Below are 12,569 nucleotides of genomic sequence, written 5' to 3' on the forward strand. Positions count from 1 at the left end.
CTTTTGTGAAAAAGCTAAGAAGTGGGCTTTTTTAATATACATTAAAAAGATATATATTATATTAAAAAATTATATATTACATATATATAAAAAACATATAAATATATATATATTACACACACATATATATTACATATATACATATATAAAAAATATCTATATTACATATATATATAAAAATATATATATGCATCCCCCCACCCCAGGAAAATACTGGAAGCTGAAAAAGATGCAAGTGCTGGTAACAGTGAGCAGCACAGTACTTAGTTTCCCAGCAGCAACAGGCCTGAATGCTGTATCATAGAGCAGATTCCTTGCCAATAATAAACAACATAACCAAAAAACACACGTGAGCTGCAGTAGTAATTTTATTGTTGATCCAAATGCCAATTAATATACTGATTAGTCACAGAATAGTTAAAAACTTTATCTGGAGGACAGTTGCTGATTTGAAGGAACAAACAGTCCGTAGAACTAGCTAACCTAATCTCATACAACCAATGTAATACTGCTTGCATCCAAACATCAGTCAATGTTTCTCCCAGTGGCTAAGCTGTACACCCTCTAGTCCTGGTCTTTTGGCTATTTGAGATAAAGGTGAGTGATGAAGGTGCTCATGCAAGCTCAGATGTTTAGAGCAGCAGGGTAACTATTCTGTTTGTACTCCGTACCTGATGCTGGGGATGGACGTTCACGCACAGAATACAGATACACCAGTGCTTTATCAAAACAAAATAAAGCTTGTAATTCTGATATAAACAAATCATCTCTTCCATGATGACAGAAATTCAAGCCATATTTCAAGGATAAAGAATTGAGCCACAATATTCAAAGTCCTTACCTACAATTTGAATTATTAGCTATGGATTTATGCAGAGAAAGAAGCTGCAGTTCTATGAACTGCATTCACAATGATAATAACAAGCCTGATTTGAACCCTGCAGTTGAATTTAATTCTTTATGGCAGAGGAAGGTAATGCCTTCACTGTTCCAAATCTTGTCATTCAGGTCACCTACTTGTTTGATATTAGGATTATTTTCAGTATGGTGCAAGCTCTGAAGGAAAGGCCCCTGTTTACAGGAATTATGCACCATCCTTTGAGAAAAAAAGTAGATACACCTTCAATATCCTTTAGCCAGAAAGCCCACCCAGCTTTGTGTGCTGCCAGCCTCTGAACTCCAGTGGCTTTACACATTTAGGCAGCAACCAGGAGAAGCACCAGACTGTGGAGTGGGGCATGGCAGTACCAACATCTTGTGGCTTAAGACAAAGGGTTAAATACTGAATCAGTCGCAGCTCTACCACTATTTTCAATAAAATCAGAGAATTCTGCTTCTCTTCATACATTGTGGTGTTGTTCCTCACCACAGCTGTTGCTCTGCAGCTACTATGCACCTTACCCCCAGGAGTGGGGACATGGCGCAGTTCAGGTATGCTTGTTCCGTGCGGGAAGCTCGGGGAAGTCCTCAGGCAGCAGAGCGTGGACGCGGCACATGGGGCAGGTGCTCGAGTGCTGCTTCAGCCACCGTCTGATGCACTGCAAGAGGAGGAAGATGTTGAGGAAACAAAGTCTAGTAGAAAGAGTTGCCGAGCGTCACCCCTAGGCAAGTGGATCGCCAACATCCCGTATGTCACTACCATCTGTGGTTCCGACACTGTTCTCCCTGTGCTGATCAGTCAGCCTAACCTACAGCTGTTCTGCAGTAACCCAACAGCAGTAAACTATCAAATAAAGTGATGGGATAAGTCATGGACAGAAACACGAAGTTATTCTAACGTAGTCCTGACTTCCTTACTACATGAAGTTACACATGCAGCTGCGCTCAGGTGGCAAATGCAGAGTTGATGGCAGTAGCCCATTCTGTAAGTATGCCACAAATAAATACATCTGTGACTTGCCTGCCAAATTTATTATCTGAGAAATAAGCTTAAATTCACTCTGACAAATTATCATTTTACTTAAAAATCTAAACCCAGAAGCTTTCTGACACAATAGAATGGTACATACAGCAAGTGTCGGCCTGCAAAGCACATAAAACAGTGCACCGCTCTTTAAGCACTGAAGGGTAAGAGGCAGAGAGGAAGGGATGTTTTTAGGAGGTGGAACAAGAGCATAACTGAGCAGAGTTCACAAACACTTGTGCCTGAGTGATAAGAACAAAAATCCTTACTTCTCTGTGAAAATAATGCCCACATTCTAGTTCACACACGTCTCCGCTTAGCTCATCACGACATATGGAGCAGGGATCGTCACTGGAGGCCTGTATGTAAAAGGGGAAGGTATCTGAAAGCTAGCAACAACTAAGCAGCAAGTTCTAATAAGTAAGTTAATGATGTTATTAATTTTAACCAAGTATATTTAAGCTTTTGTGTGCAAAATTAACAAGTCAATTATTTTTTCCAGCCACCAACCCCTACCATTCTATGAATGACTTCATGCCTGAGAAGCAGCACATGGCAGTCACTTTGCATTCCCTGAAACAGGGCAGAACTTACTGTATAGTCTTTTTTTTTCCATTTGGATTTAGGTATAGCTCCAGCATTCCCCCAGGGCTGAAGATTTGGCTGAGATGGATTTTTACTGGAGACATTTTTATGCTCAGTTCTTGTCGTGGAGGGGCTGGGTGTGTTTTCTTCTGCAGGTGCTTCCCAACTCTGCGTTGCTGCCTGTGCTGGTGAAGTAGGGGGTGTTGGCCTCACAGGTCTCCCTGTTGAATCTGGCGCCTAGACAAATATTGGAAAAGAATTTGGATCACATTCATCTTTGCATTCTTTTGTGGACTGTGCTGCACTGTTTCCTCTATGAGAGGTACACAGTAGAAAAGCCAGCAACCCCATACACTGCAGTACCTTGTTTTGCTGGTACAGAATGTGTTCTGTCACTCTGCTCAGAATTTCACTGGAGCTCAAATCTGACAGTGTGTTCCTGTTTCTTCTTTGTACCTCTTTTATGAAGCTAATAAAGTCTGAACTGCAAGGGCAACACAAACATAATTACTGATTGGCAAGACTGTTGCCAGCCTAGTCACAATATTAGATCCAGAGCACTGTAGCTTGTGTGTCATTAGCAGCAGAAGAGCCTTTCACAGGTACTCCTCAAACAAACTGTACTAAGAGCCTGCTTCCTGTACCTCTCAATGAGTAGGATCTACTTTAATCTAAAAAATCCCCAAATAGTAAAACAATCAATTTGTTAGAAGTTCTAACTGGGGGAAACCCCAATTCCAACACTGTTAACTGTTCCCTTAAGGAAAATCTTGATGAATGAGAGAGAACAACCAATATTGCTTTCTTGTGAACCAGAAGCCATCTACTAAGAAATCAGTTCTTTTTGTACATCATCACTGGATGTTCACAACCTCTCTTACTCAACATCATGCTCATTAAAGCAAATACCTGCTATAGTTGGGAAATATGCTCTGCAGGCGTGCAATAATAGTTTCAAACGCCTGTAGCCGTGTCTTGGTTTTTGGAAGTCCAGGAGGCCTCTGGTGCACAGCTGAGGCATCTTGGTGGTTCTGGTTTGATGGGACATGCTGAGCGTTACTTTCAGAAAGACCTGATGGGTAAGGTGCCAAACTTTTATTGGAAGATGCTCCTTCTAGAGATTTGGAGTGTGTTTTCATGGGTCCACCACTTGCAGGAGCCGCCTCAGGAGTTGCAGATGCTGGCTTTGCTCTGGTCTGGGTACTTAGTGAGGCAGCAGAGGCTGCGCCTTGATCTTCAGAACTTGAAAATCCAGGAAGTGAATTAGGATGGGCAGATGCAGGGCAGTACATGACAATGGCTGGATCACTGATGTGCACTCTTGGATTTATCTAGGAAATAAATGGATTTCACAAGAAAAATAGTGACCACTGAATCACGAAAATAAATTGAGCAGAACTTGAGCATTTGCAGCATGAACTGTGACACATTTGGTCATACTGAGGAACTTAGCAGTTTATCTCAACCTGCTTTACCTGTATCTTTATATTGCACAAAGGTGCTCTCTAATAGGGACTACGTGTAGACAACCTGTCTGAAACAGGGTTAAATAGGACAGCACACATGCAATCTATTCCTTTAAGTTATTCTTGCTTTGCTGAAGAACTGTAGTATCACAGAATGGTTTGGATCAGGAGGGACTTCAAAGATCATCTAGTTCCAACTCCTCTGCCATGGACGAGGACACCTTCCACTAGACCAGGCTGCTCAAAGCCTCCTCCAGCCTGGCCTTAAACAGTGCCAATGGCTATTGGACAGCTGTAAGTTTTTCAGAAGCACAGCCTGAAGGTGGTGGTAGAAACAGAACTGCTGTAAATAAGTGCCGTCAACTTGAAAATAAAAAAATCACTGCTTCAACTGTTTATGTAACCTATATATACTGCAGTGTACTTTTTACCAGAAACATGTTAGCTATAGTCATCACCTTGAAAGAAACATGGAGCTGATGTGATCCAGAAAGACTTCTTTATCACATTGATGACTCTCTTCCTCAGTTGTTTGACCCCGTGACTGTCTTGGAACTTGACTGCTCTGGGAAGGTGGCTAACACACAGAACTAAAATTCTACATTTCCTCCTAGTCAAACCTGCTGGTTCTTGACCTTTAGGTTTATCACCTTTTTTTGAAGTAATATTTTACTTTCTCTGCAAAAGTGTTTAATTAAGTCATGGAATTGAATTAAACAGGGCAAGAAAAAGATTTTTGTCAAGTCTTTTTCACATTTGGTCTTGGTATTTGCCTATTAAAGTCCTCTCAAAGCTGAAAGAACTACAGATCTCTTCTAAAAGGTTCCTCCTGTATTACTGCAGTAAAAATGGATACCAAGTGCAGAACAAGAGGTTCAAAAACCCCTTTTTCCCACCCTGCAAATTGATGGCGACCTAAGGATGGTAATTTAGTTTATTCTTAAGAGTTCTGTGCCCTAAGTAGAAGAGAGATACCCAAGAAGAAGAGGAGCGAAAGTGTGTGGGAGAGCACAAGTGTAACGTTTCCTTGTGTAAGTCCAGAAAAGCTGTAGCAACAATTATAAACATACAGCATGAGAACAGAGCCTTCAAGCTAAATTATACCAAAAACAAATGAAAGAAAAAACATGACTTTCTGCAAAGAATTATATATAAAAGTTATGCAGCACCTTCAATGAATTCAGGGATTTCATATGTGCATGCATGATGAATGCTGCTTACTTATTGAGGCAACTATCTCCTCTCTTTTGAGATATGACCAAGCCCTTTTTTTCTTGCTCCAAACTGTCCCCAGTCTGGTGGTTTCTCAGTGCTATTTGTCCTCAGGACTGGGCATCGGCTCCGTACCCTAGTTTGAATTCTGATGTGAATGGCAGCAGGTAGGTTGGCAGCAGGACTCTAAGTGTTTTATTACTGTCATGTGCCTACACACCACCGTGCTGATAAACAGCTCAAGGAGTGCTGACTCACTCTGACCTTGTCCTTGCGCCTCGAACACTTGCAGGATTCGTCAGAACTGACATGATTTGAGCAAAGCATTTGTGGAACTGTTGGCCTATAAGAGAATGTTTTTAAACAGTATTTATCTGGGATGTAGTCACCACAGATGCATCTCCATAAATGGCGATACTCCATCTGGTTTGTAACAGATGGTTCACAACTGGAAGTTGATTGTGGTATTGGTAATCAGTTACACATGTTGGTGTAATGAGGCCTTGTCCCTGTGGACTGTGCTGTTACAGGGAAGCCACGACATGCACAAATATTAGTCCCGATTCAGAAAGAACGTGAAGCATTTTCAGGTTCGCTTTAAACAGCTTAAGCCTCTCAAAGGACTTGAGAATGCTTCTTGCAGGAATTCAACAGGTTGACTTGCAGTCACCTTTTCCCTTTGAACATCACCTGGATGCAGGGAGAGACACAGATTGCTTTGTACTCCAAGTGACATTTGTGATGTACAAGCGCTGAAACACACAGCCACGCTGATGCAAACTTAAAGAGCTTCTCAGCTGCTATCAAATGTAAGATACGTACGAAGACGCTGGGGGGAGGAGGAGGAAGATCCACAGTTTCCATTTCAGTGAGGCAATTCTGTTCACCATTTTTCACCTGCTGAATTTTTTCTTCATACTTGGCCTGCAGAAGGAGAACAGATTATCCTCCACATCAGCATTCCCTAAAGCTCCCTCTTTATATAAAATGGCACCAAAGAAAACTACATTTTTGCAAAACACCAAAGATACCTTTCAGGTATTGAGCCTTTCAAATGGAGGCAATAAGGTCAGCATTTGCTGTAGTAGCATAAATCTGTATTTAATTAATCATAGTGACACTTGAAAGGGTTTGGGAAACCCTTTCTAATTCTTAAAACTCAGCCTGGACATTTTACATCTTTAACTTTTCAGAGAGGTTTCTGTTGTTTTTTAAAGAAGTCCTGTGGATTTCTAAAGTTAAAGGACCAAGAGACTAGACTTGGTAATGGGAAATCCAGTTTTGAAGCAAGTGTCTAAAGCACAGATTTTTGCCTTTACAAGATTTAAGACAGACACTGTAATTGTATTGTAAATTGTAAATGTAACCATTCTTAATCTGGATTTAAAGCTGTATCTTTCTTTTCTAATCAAACAAATGCAGTTTGGTATTTGGAGGACAAACTACTGGTGTTTTTTAAAAAGGAATGCAAAATTATTTACAGTATTTATTCTGATTTAATTTTTAAATTAAAAGCTTATTAAGAGAAATCAAGGCTTACCTCTACTTTTTCTAGTTGTTTCTTTACATTTGAAAGAAATATTTCCCAAGCATCAATCTGTGACTTAAACTTAGATGCTGCTGAAGCTGAGCTGCTGAAGAATTCAAGATTTACAGTTAAACTCAAACATTCCCATCATTTTTGTTTAAGACCAACGTTCTTGGTACTACAGTTCCTTTCCCTACCAACCAAATCACAGGTAAATACAGGTTAAAAATCAGTTCAATTACTGGTACTTGGACCCTATCCAATCTTAGAAGTCGACTCCTCAAGTGGAAATGAGTACTTTGCAGCAACGTAAGGGCTGGGAAAGGGAATATGGCAGAAGTTTTAAAAAAAGGAAACACCAAGGGCTAAATTAGTTCCTTGTAAGGAAGGAAACAATCTTCTTGCATGCCCAGTAGTTTTCTTTGCATTTTTTTCTATTTACATTGCAACCTTTTCCCAGTGCTACTCTGGAAGAATAACTGGAAAGTTCCCAGTAGCCTGATCTTCCCCAGGTAAGAAAGAATAGGATGAGAATCTTGCTCCTGCATCAGTATCACACATCTTGGTCATTTATGACAAAATTCAGCTTCAGGAAAGCTGCATTTGGCTCTGATGTTTCTACACATCCTTCAGGCCAGCATCCCTTTGTGAGTAAAGCTGACTTGTCTGGTTAAACAATTGTGACTGAACATTCAACGGTGAACTTCTGTTTTGCAACTAGAAGTACAGAACTCACCTGCTCAATGACTTCAAGACTTTGAGATTTGCTTCTGCATCAGCAGCTTTTCCATTTAGCTTGCATACTTGAGTGTCCTTCCAGTTCCTGAGTACTGATATCTGTAACAAAATACAATTGTGTTAAAAAAAAAGTGCCGTAAAAGCACTACTGTAGCACAAGGAATGAAACCTCAAAACAGATTTGAATAAGCATCTGAAACAATAGTTTGATGATATGACACAAGCACAGAGTTCCTAAGATGAAGAATTAACTTCAAGTGGAATTAACTTGGCACTGGCAAGCCTTTGGGTGGATGAGAGGGCTACATTCACTTCAACTGATAGTAGAATCCTTCCATAAATCTTCTATTTGCAACTTATGCTACATAGAGAGATTTATACAGATATGGGAGGGTCAGGGTGTTCATACATGCTTACTTGAAGTGATTAAGGCAGCCTTTTAAATACTGCATGGTTGAAGACTAATGTGGACCAGCAATCTAATCTCTTAACAAAAACCCTACTGCAGACAAGACAACCTTCAAGCCTTCCTTAAGAAGGAGAACTGATTATGACATTCCAAGAATTTCCAGTATAAAAGAGAAGAAAAATGTTGTTTTCTGTCAGTGTTCTCCTCCTATTAGTGAACCACACATTTCAGTTGTTGCATTCTGATTCTACCTGATAAAGAAATAACCATACACTCACTAACCATGATTTTAGCAAGGAATCTTTTATGTTCCTGTGGTTAATTCTTACTACTTGAATCTATTCATAAAGAGGATAATCACGAAACTCAATTACTAGCTGAGTTATGTGTGTATGCCCCAAATTCTGTGCTCTTTCAATACTGGTCAATAATAATAATGTGCCCGGATGATCTGTGAAGTTTTGTAGGATGAGATCAGGATGATATCATGAACATCCCTTGTCAACATCCGATTAACACATTTGATATACACTTAGGGAAAGTTTTAGATGCTGTTTAAAAAGTGAATTGTTAGGTAAGATTTCACCAGCCACCTTCCCCACCAACTATCAGCACAAATGATTCATGAGCAGTGATCCAGCAAAAGTGGTTTAAGGGGTTTTTTTTTGTTTGTACCTCTGCTTCAACAGCTCTTTCTGCATACGCCTGGCAGGTTTTTTGGCTCTTTTTTATAAGCTCTTCCCATTTTACTTTCTCATTAGCAAGTTTATTACTGTGGAACAAAAAGAAGTTAAACATTTGAGTAACACAGCAAAGTCGTATTGAGAACTTAATGGCATTTTAGAAGTTTGCTACACCTATTCTCTCTTCTTTGGAACTCCACGCCACCATTTATGTTGTACAGTTTGTGCCTTCAGGTATAGAATTGTGCTCGTGTGGCCATTCTGCTGGCTTCACAGACACAGTCTTGGGAATTCTGAGCCACGTTTGACTGTGCAACCTGCAAAGCTTAGAGGAGCTTGACTTCTGCAGTCATGCAAGTATTACTGTTCTGAGCTTGACACGTATACAAAAAGCTTATCTACAAGCCAAAGCCTGACTCCATACTAGGTACAAATGAGTAACTTTTAGAAAGTGCCTAGTTAACGTACATTTAGAACTGTGTGTGAGGATCCAAAGCTACACACATCAGTTCTGTGTGCCTGTACAACAACTTACTTTTCACATCTGTTCTAAACCACAGTATCATATCATCAAGGGAAATGTAAAAGTATGTTGAAGAAACAGATTTTTATTATTCTAAATATCTAAAGAGAAAGCTAATATTTACCTACGATAAGCAAAGTAACTTAGAACCAAAACATGTAGGTTAAACTGCTTACTTTTTCTAAGCCTCTACCCAGAGTGAAGCAGACAACTCCAATAAATGACAAGTCAGCAGAAAACAGTAAATATTGCTGAAAGGTACAAGAGTTTTACCTGGTCTCCAGATATGTATTTAGAGACTCGTTATACTGCTTCTCCTTCTCATTAATGGTCTTTGAATACCTACAAGAATCAAACATTTATTAAACTTGTTCTGAAAAATGTTCATTAGTAAATACATAACACGTTCCTCTATAAATCACAGCTCTGACAAGCAGCAGTGACATCCTAGTTGTTTTATATCCTGTTTGATACTATAACTGCATTTAAATGCACTCCTAATTAAGCAGGAACTAATACAAAAGCAGGCTGCTGACTTTTCAAGAGAGATTTGGCCCAAACCACTCAGGCTAAAGATACTACAAGTGTTCAGGGACAGAAGTCTTCTTAGATCTGTAAACAGAGATAAGTACCGTAGGAACTGTCAAATCTGATTAGAAAAATCATTGCCAGGTCAGTTAGTTTTATCAGTTATCTAGAAGCAGTTTTAAATGTTCACCTGAAAAAAAATCAAAATACTACAGCAAACAAGTACATATTTCACCTTATTACTGTAATAAAACTTTGAGCTGGTTACACAGCCAATGATTAGCTTCCTTAAAGGTTTCTAAAGTCTATAGAATGTTTGGGGAAAAAGCTACTGATAATTCTCCAAACACAACATGAGATTTATTTTTCAACACCTCAGTGACCTGATCTGATGGATACTTGTTGACTGTACTAGAAGTTGCCTGAAGTTGCTCCTCCATAGCCAGGAGAGCTCACTGCCAGGCAAACAGCTGGGCTTGCTGCACACAGGGTCATGATGGGATTCATACGTTGACGTTACCGATTTCAATTCCACAGAAAGCCCTGCAGGCTTGTGTTTTAAGGTGAAGGATGAGTTAACCCCCCGCAACAGATACATGCAGTTATGTCATTCTTGCAGTCTTACTTGAATCTGAGAAATTCATAACTCAGTGCTAGGACTAGAAAGGAAGGAAAGGTGCATCCTTGGATGACCCTCAGATAGGCTGCGTGGCAGAACAGACAAAAAGGCTGTAAGAAAAACAGATGCAGACCACAGTGCAGTGAGGCTGATTGCACGAGAGGAGGAGGAAGAATGAGAATGGAAATGAAAATTTAAAGCTAATCAGAATGCAGTAGAGGAGCATGCTGAGAAAGCACTGGTAAGTCAGGAAGGAGAAAGCTGAAAAAGCAGTGCAGATCCAAAGGATTCTGAAAAACATGGGAAGATTTTAATTAGTGAAGGAGTAGTATTTGTTAATTAGGTTAAATAATGTAGCACCTAGACCCTATTAACAGCAGTTCTAATCCAAGAACTGCATTTAACTAATTTCAGAATGATATAACCAGGGCAACAATCTTCAGTTTTCACTCTGCATACACCATGGGATCAGTAGATACTGAAACTTACCCCAGTGAAAGAATGATACCTACTGCTGCTTAAAAAAAATAAATCAAGCAAAAGGAAAGTAACGTGAATCTGTACTTCAAATTAGTACCTATCGTTGGTATCCATTTGCTTTTTAGCTGTATTCCTTAGTGCTTTTAAATTCTCCTGATTTTCTTTTTTCTCCTGTTGCCATTTTTTTACTTGTATGTCTAAATCTTTATGAAACCAATCCAGTTCATTCTTTGATATCTAAAAGCAGAAAAGAAGAAAATATTAGTTCTAAAAATCCTATTTTATTCAAATGCAAGCTAAAGCAGCTTTTGATCACGTCAGCAATCTAAGCCAGTTTTAGTAGTGCTTAATTTACTAGTGGTCTAATGGGTAACATTCATAAATGCTTTCCCACAGCAATCTGCACACCTCATTTACACGGCTTCAGAATGCTCGCAACTCCGTTTTGCAGTCAGCTAAAAAAAGACGTCCACAGAATCATAATGGTTGGAAAAGACCTTTAAGATCATCGAGTCACGGAGTCCTCATGCTGTCAAGCCTGTCACTAAACTAAACCACATCCCTCGGCAACCCATCTGTGCATCATTTGAGTACCTCCAGGGATGGTGACTCCACCACCTATCTCCCTGGGCAGCCTGTTCCAATGCTTAACGACCCTCTCGGTGATGAAGTTCTTCCTAATGCCTAATCTAAACCTCCCCTGGCACAACTTGAACCCATTTCCTTGTGTCCTATCATTCACTTTCTAGAAGGAAGAGGTTGACTCCCACTTTACTGCAATTGCAACTCCCTTTCAAGTAGTTGTAGACAGTGATCATGTCTCCTCTCAGCCTCCTCTGAGCTGAACATCCCCAACTCTCTCAGCCTCTCCTCATCAGACTTGTGCTCCAGACTCTTCACCAGCTTCATTGCTCCAGCACCCTAATGTCCCTCTGGTAGAGAGAGACCCAGAACTGGACACAGTATTCAAGGTGCAGCCTCACCAGGGCCGAGTACAAGGGGACAATTACCTCCTTGGTCACACTGTTTCTGATACAGGCCAGGATGCCATTGGGCTTCTTGACCACCTGGGCACACTGCTGGGTCATGTTCAGCTGGCTGTCAGTTACACTCCCAAGGCCTTTTCCTCTGGACAGCTTTCCAGCCACAATGTCCCAAGCCTGTAGGCATTGCATGGCGTTGTTGGGGCATAACTGCAGGACCTGAGCCTTGGTCTTGTTGAACCTCATGCAACTGGCCTTGGCCCATTGCTCCAGCCTCCCTGGCCTCAAGAAGATCAACACATCCACTCAGCTTGGTGTCATCTGCAAACTTACTAAGGGTGCAGTCAATCCCCTCATCGAGGTCATTGAGAAAGATGTTAAACAGAACAGGCCCCAGCACTGAGCCTGGGGGAACACCACTGGTGACTGGCCACCGACTGGATTTAACTCCATTCACTGTGACTCTCTAGGCCCGGCCATCCAGGCAGTTTTTCACCCAATGCAGAGTATGTAGATCCAAGCCATGGGCAGACAGTTTTTCCAGAAGGATTCCGTGGGAGACTGTGTCAAAGGTCTTACTGAAGTCCAGGAAAACCACATCCACAGCCTTTCCCTCATCCACTAAGCAGATCATTTGTCATCAAAGGAGATCTGATTGGTCAAACAGGAGCTGTGCTTCATAAAGCCATGCTGACTGAGCCTGAACCCTTGCTTATCCTGTATGTACCTCAGGATGATCTGTCCCATAACCTTGTCTGGCACCGAGGTCAGCCTGACAGGCCTGTAGTTCCCAGAATCCACCTTCTGACCCTTCTTGTAGATGGGCGTCACATTTGCCTTTCTCCAGTCCTCTGATATCTGGTGAGTAATGGTGAGCCAGGACTGCTGGTAGATGAACACTCCCACCAGCTC

The 12,569-nt window shown here is 40.8% G+C and overlaps 1 protein-coding gene across 5 annotated transcripts in view; it reads right to left on the reverse strand.

Moving 5' to 3' along the window:
• Window positions 1-350: 350 nt before the first annotated feature.
• The window catches only part of TTC3 (tetratricopeptide repeat domain 3), a 69,769-nt gene continuing 57,550 nt past the window's right edge, over window positions 351-12,569 (reverse strand). For 4 of the 5 annotated variants that reach the window (XM_062001121.1, XM_062001102.1, XM_062001130.1 and 1 more), the window contains 11 exons: window positions 10,772-10,911; window positions 9,321-9,389; window positions 8,517-8,613; window positions 7,431-7,531; window positions 6,707-6,800; window positions 5,989-6,090; window positions 3,398-3,819; window positions 2,852-2,972; window positions 2,498-2,725; window positions 2,173-2,262; window positions 351-1,538 (listed from right to left, as the gene is read on the reverse strand). In XM_062001121.1, the coding sequence (XP_061857105.1) occupies window positions 1,428-1,538; window positions 2,173-2,262; window positions 2,498-2,725; window positions 2,852-2,972; window positions 3,398-3,819; window positions 5,989-6,090; window positions 6,707-6,800; window positions 7,431-7,531; window positions 8,517-8,613; window positions 9,321-9,389; window positions 10,772-10,911 (1,575 nt within the window). In that variant the 3' untranslated portion in view covers window positions 351-1,427. The remainder of the gene's footprint in view (window positions 1,539-2,172; window positions 2,263-2,497; window positions 2,726-2,851; window positions 2,973-3,397; window positions 3,820-5,988; window positions 6,091-6,706; window positions 6,801-7,430; window positions 7,532-8,516; window positions 8,614-9,320; window positions 9,390-10,771; window positions 10,912-12,569) is intronic. The other variant, XM_062001111.1, reaches the window with a different exon arrangement.

This window comes from Colius striatus, chromosome 1 (genome assembly GCF_028858725.1).
Source record: "Colius striatus isolate bColStr4 chromosome 1, bColStr4.1.hap1, whole genome shotgun sequence".
NCBI lineage: Eukaryota > Metazoa > Chordata > Aves > Coliiformes > Coliidae > Colius > Colius striatus.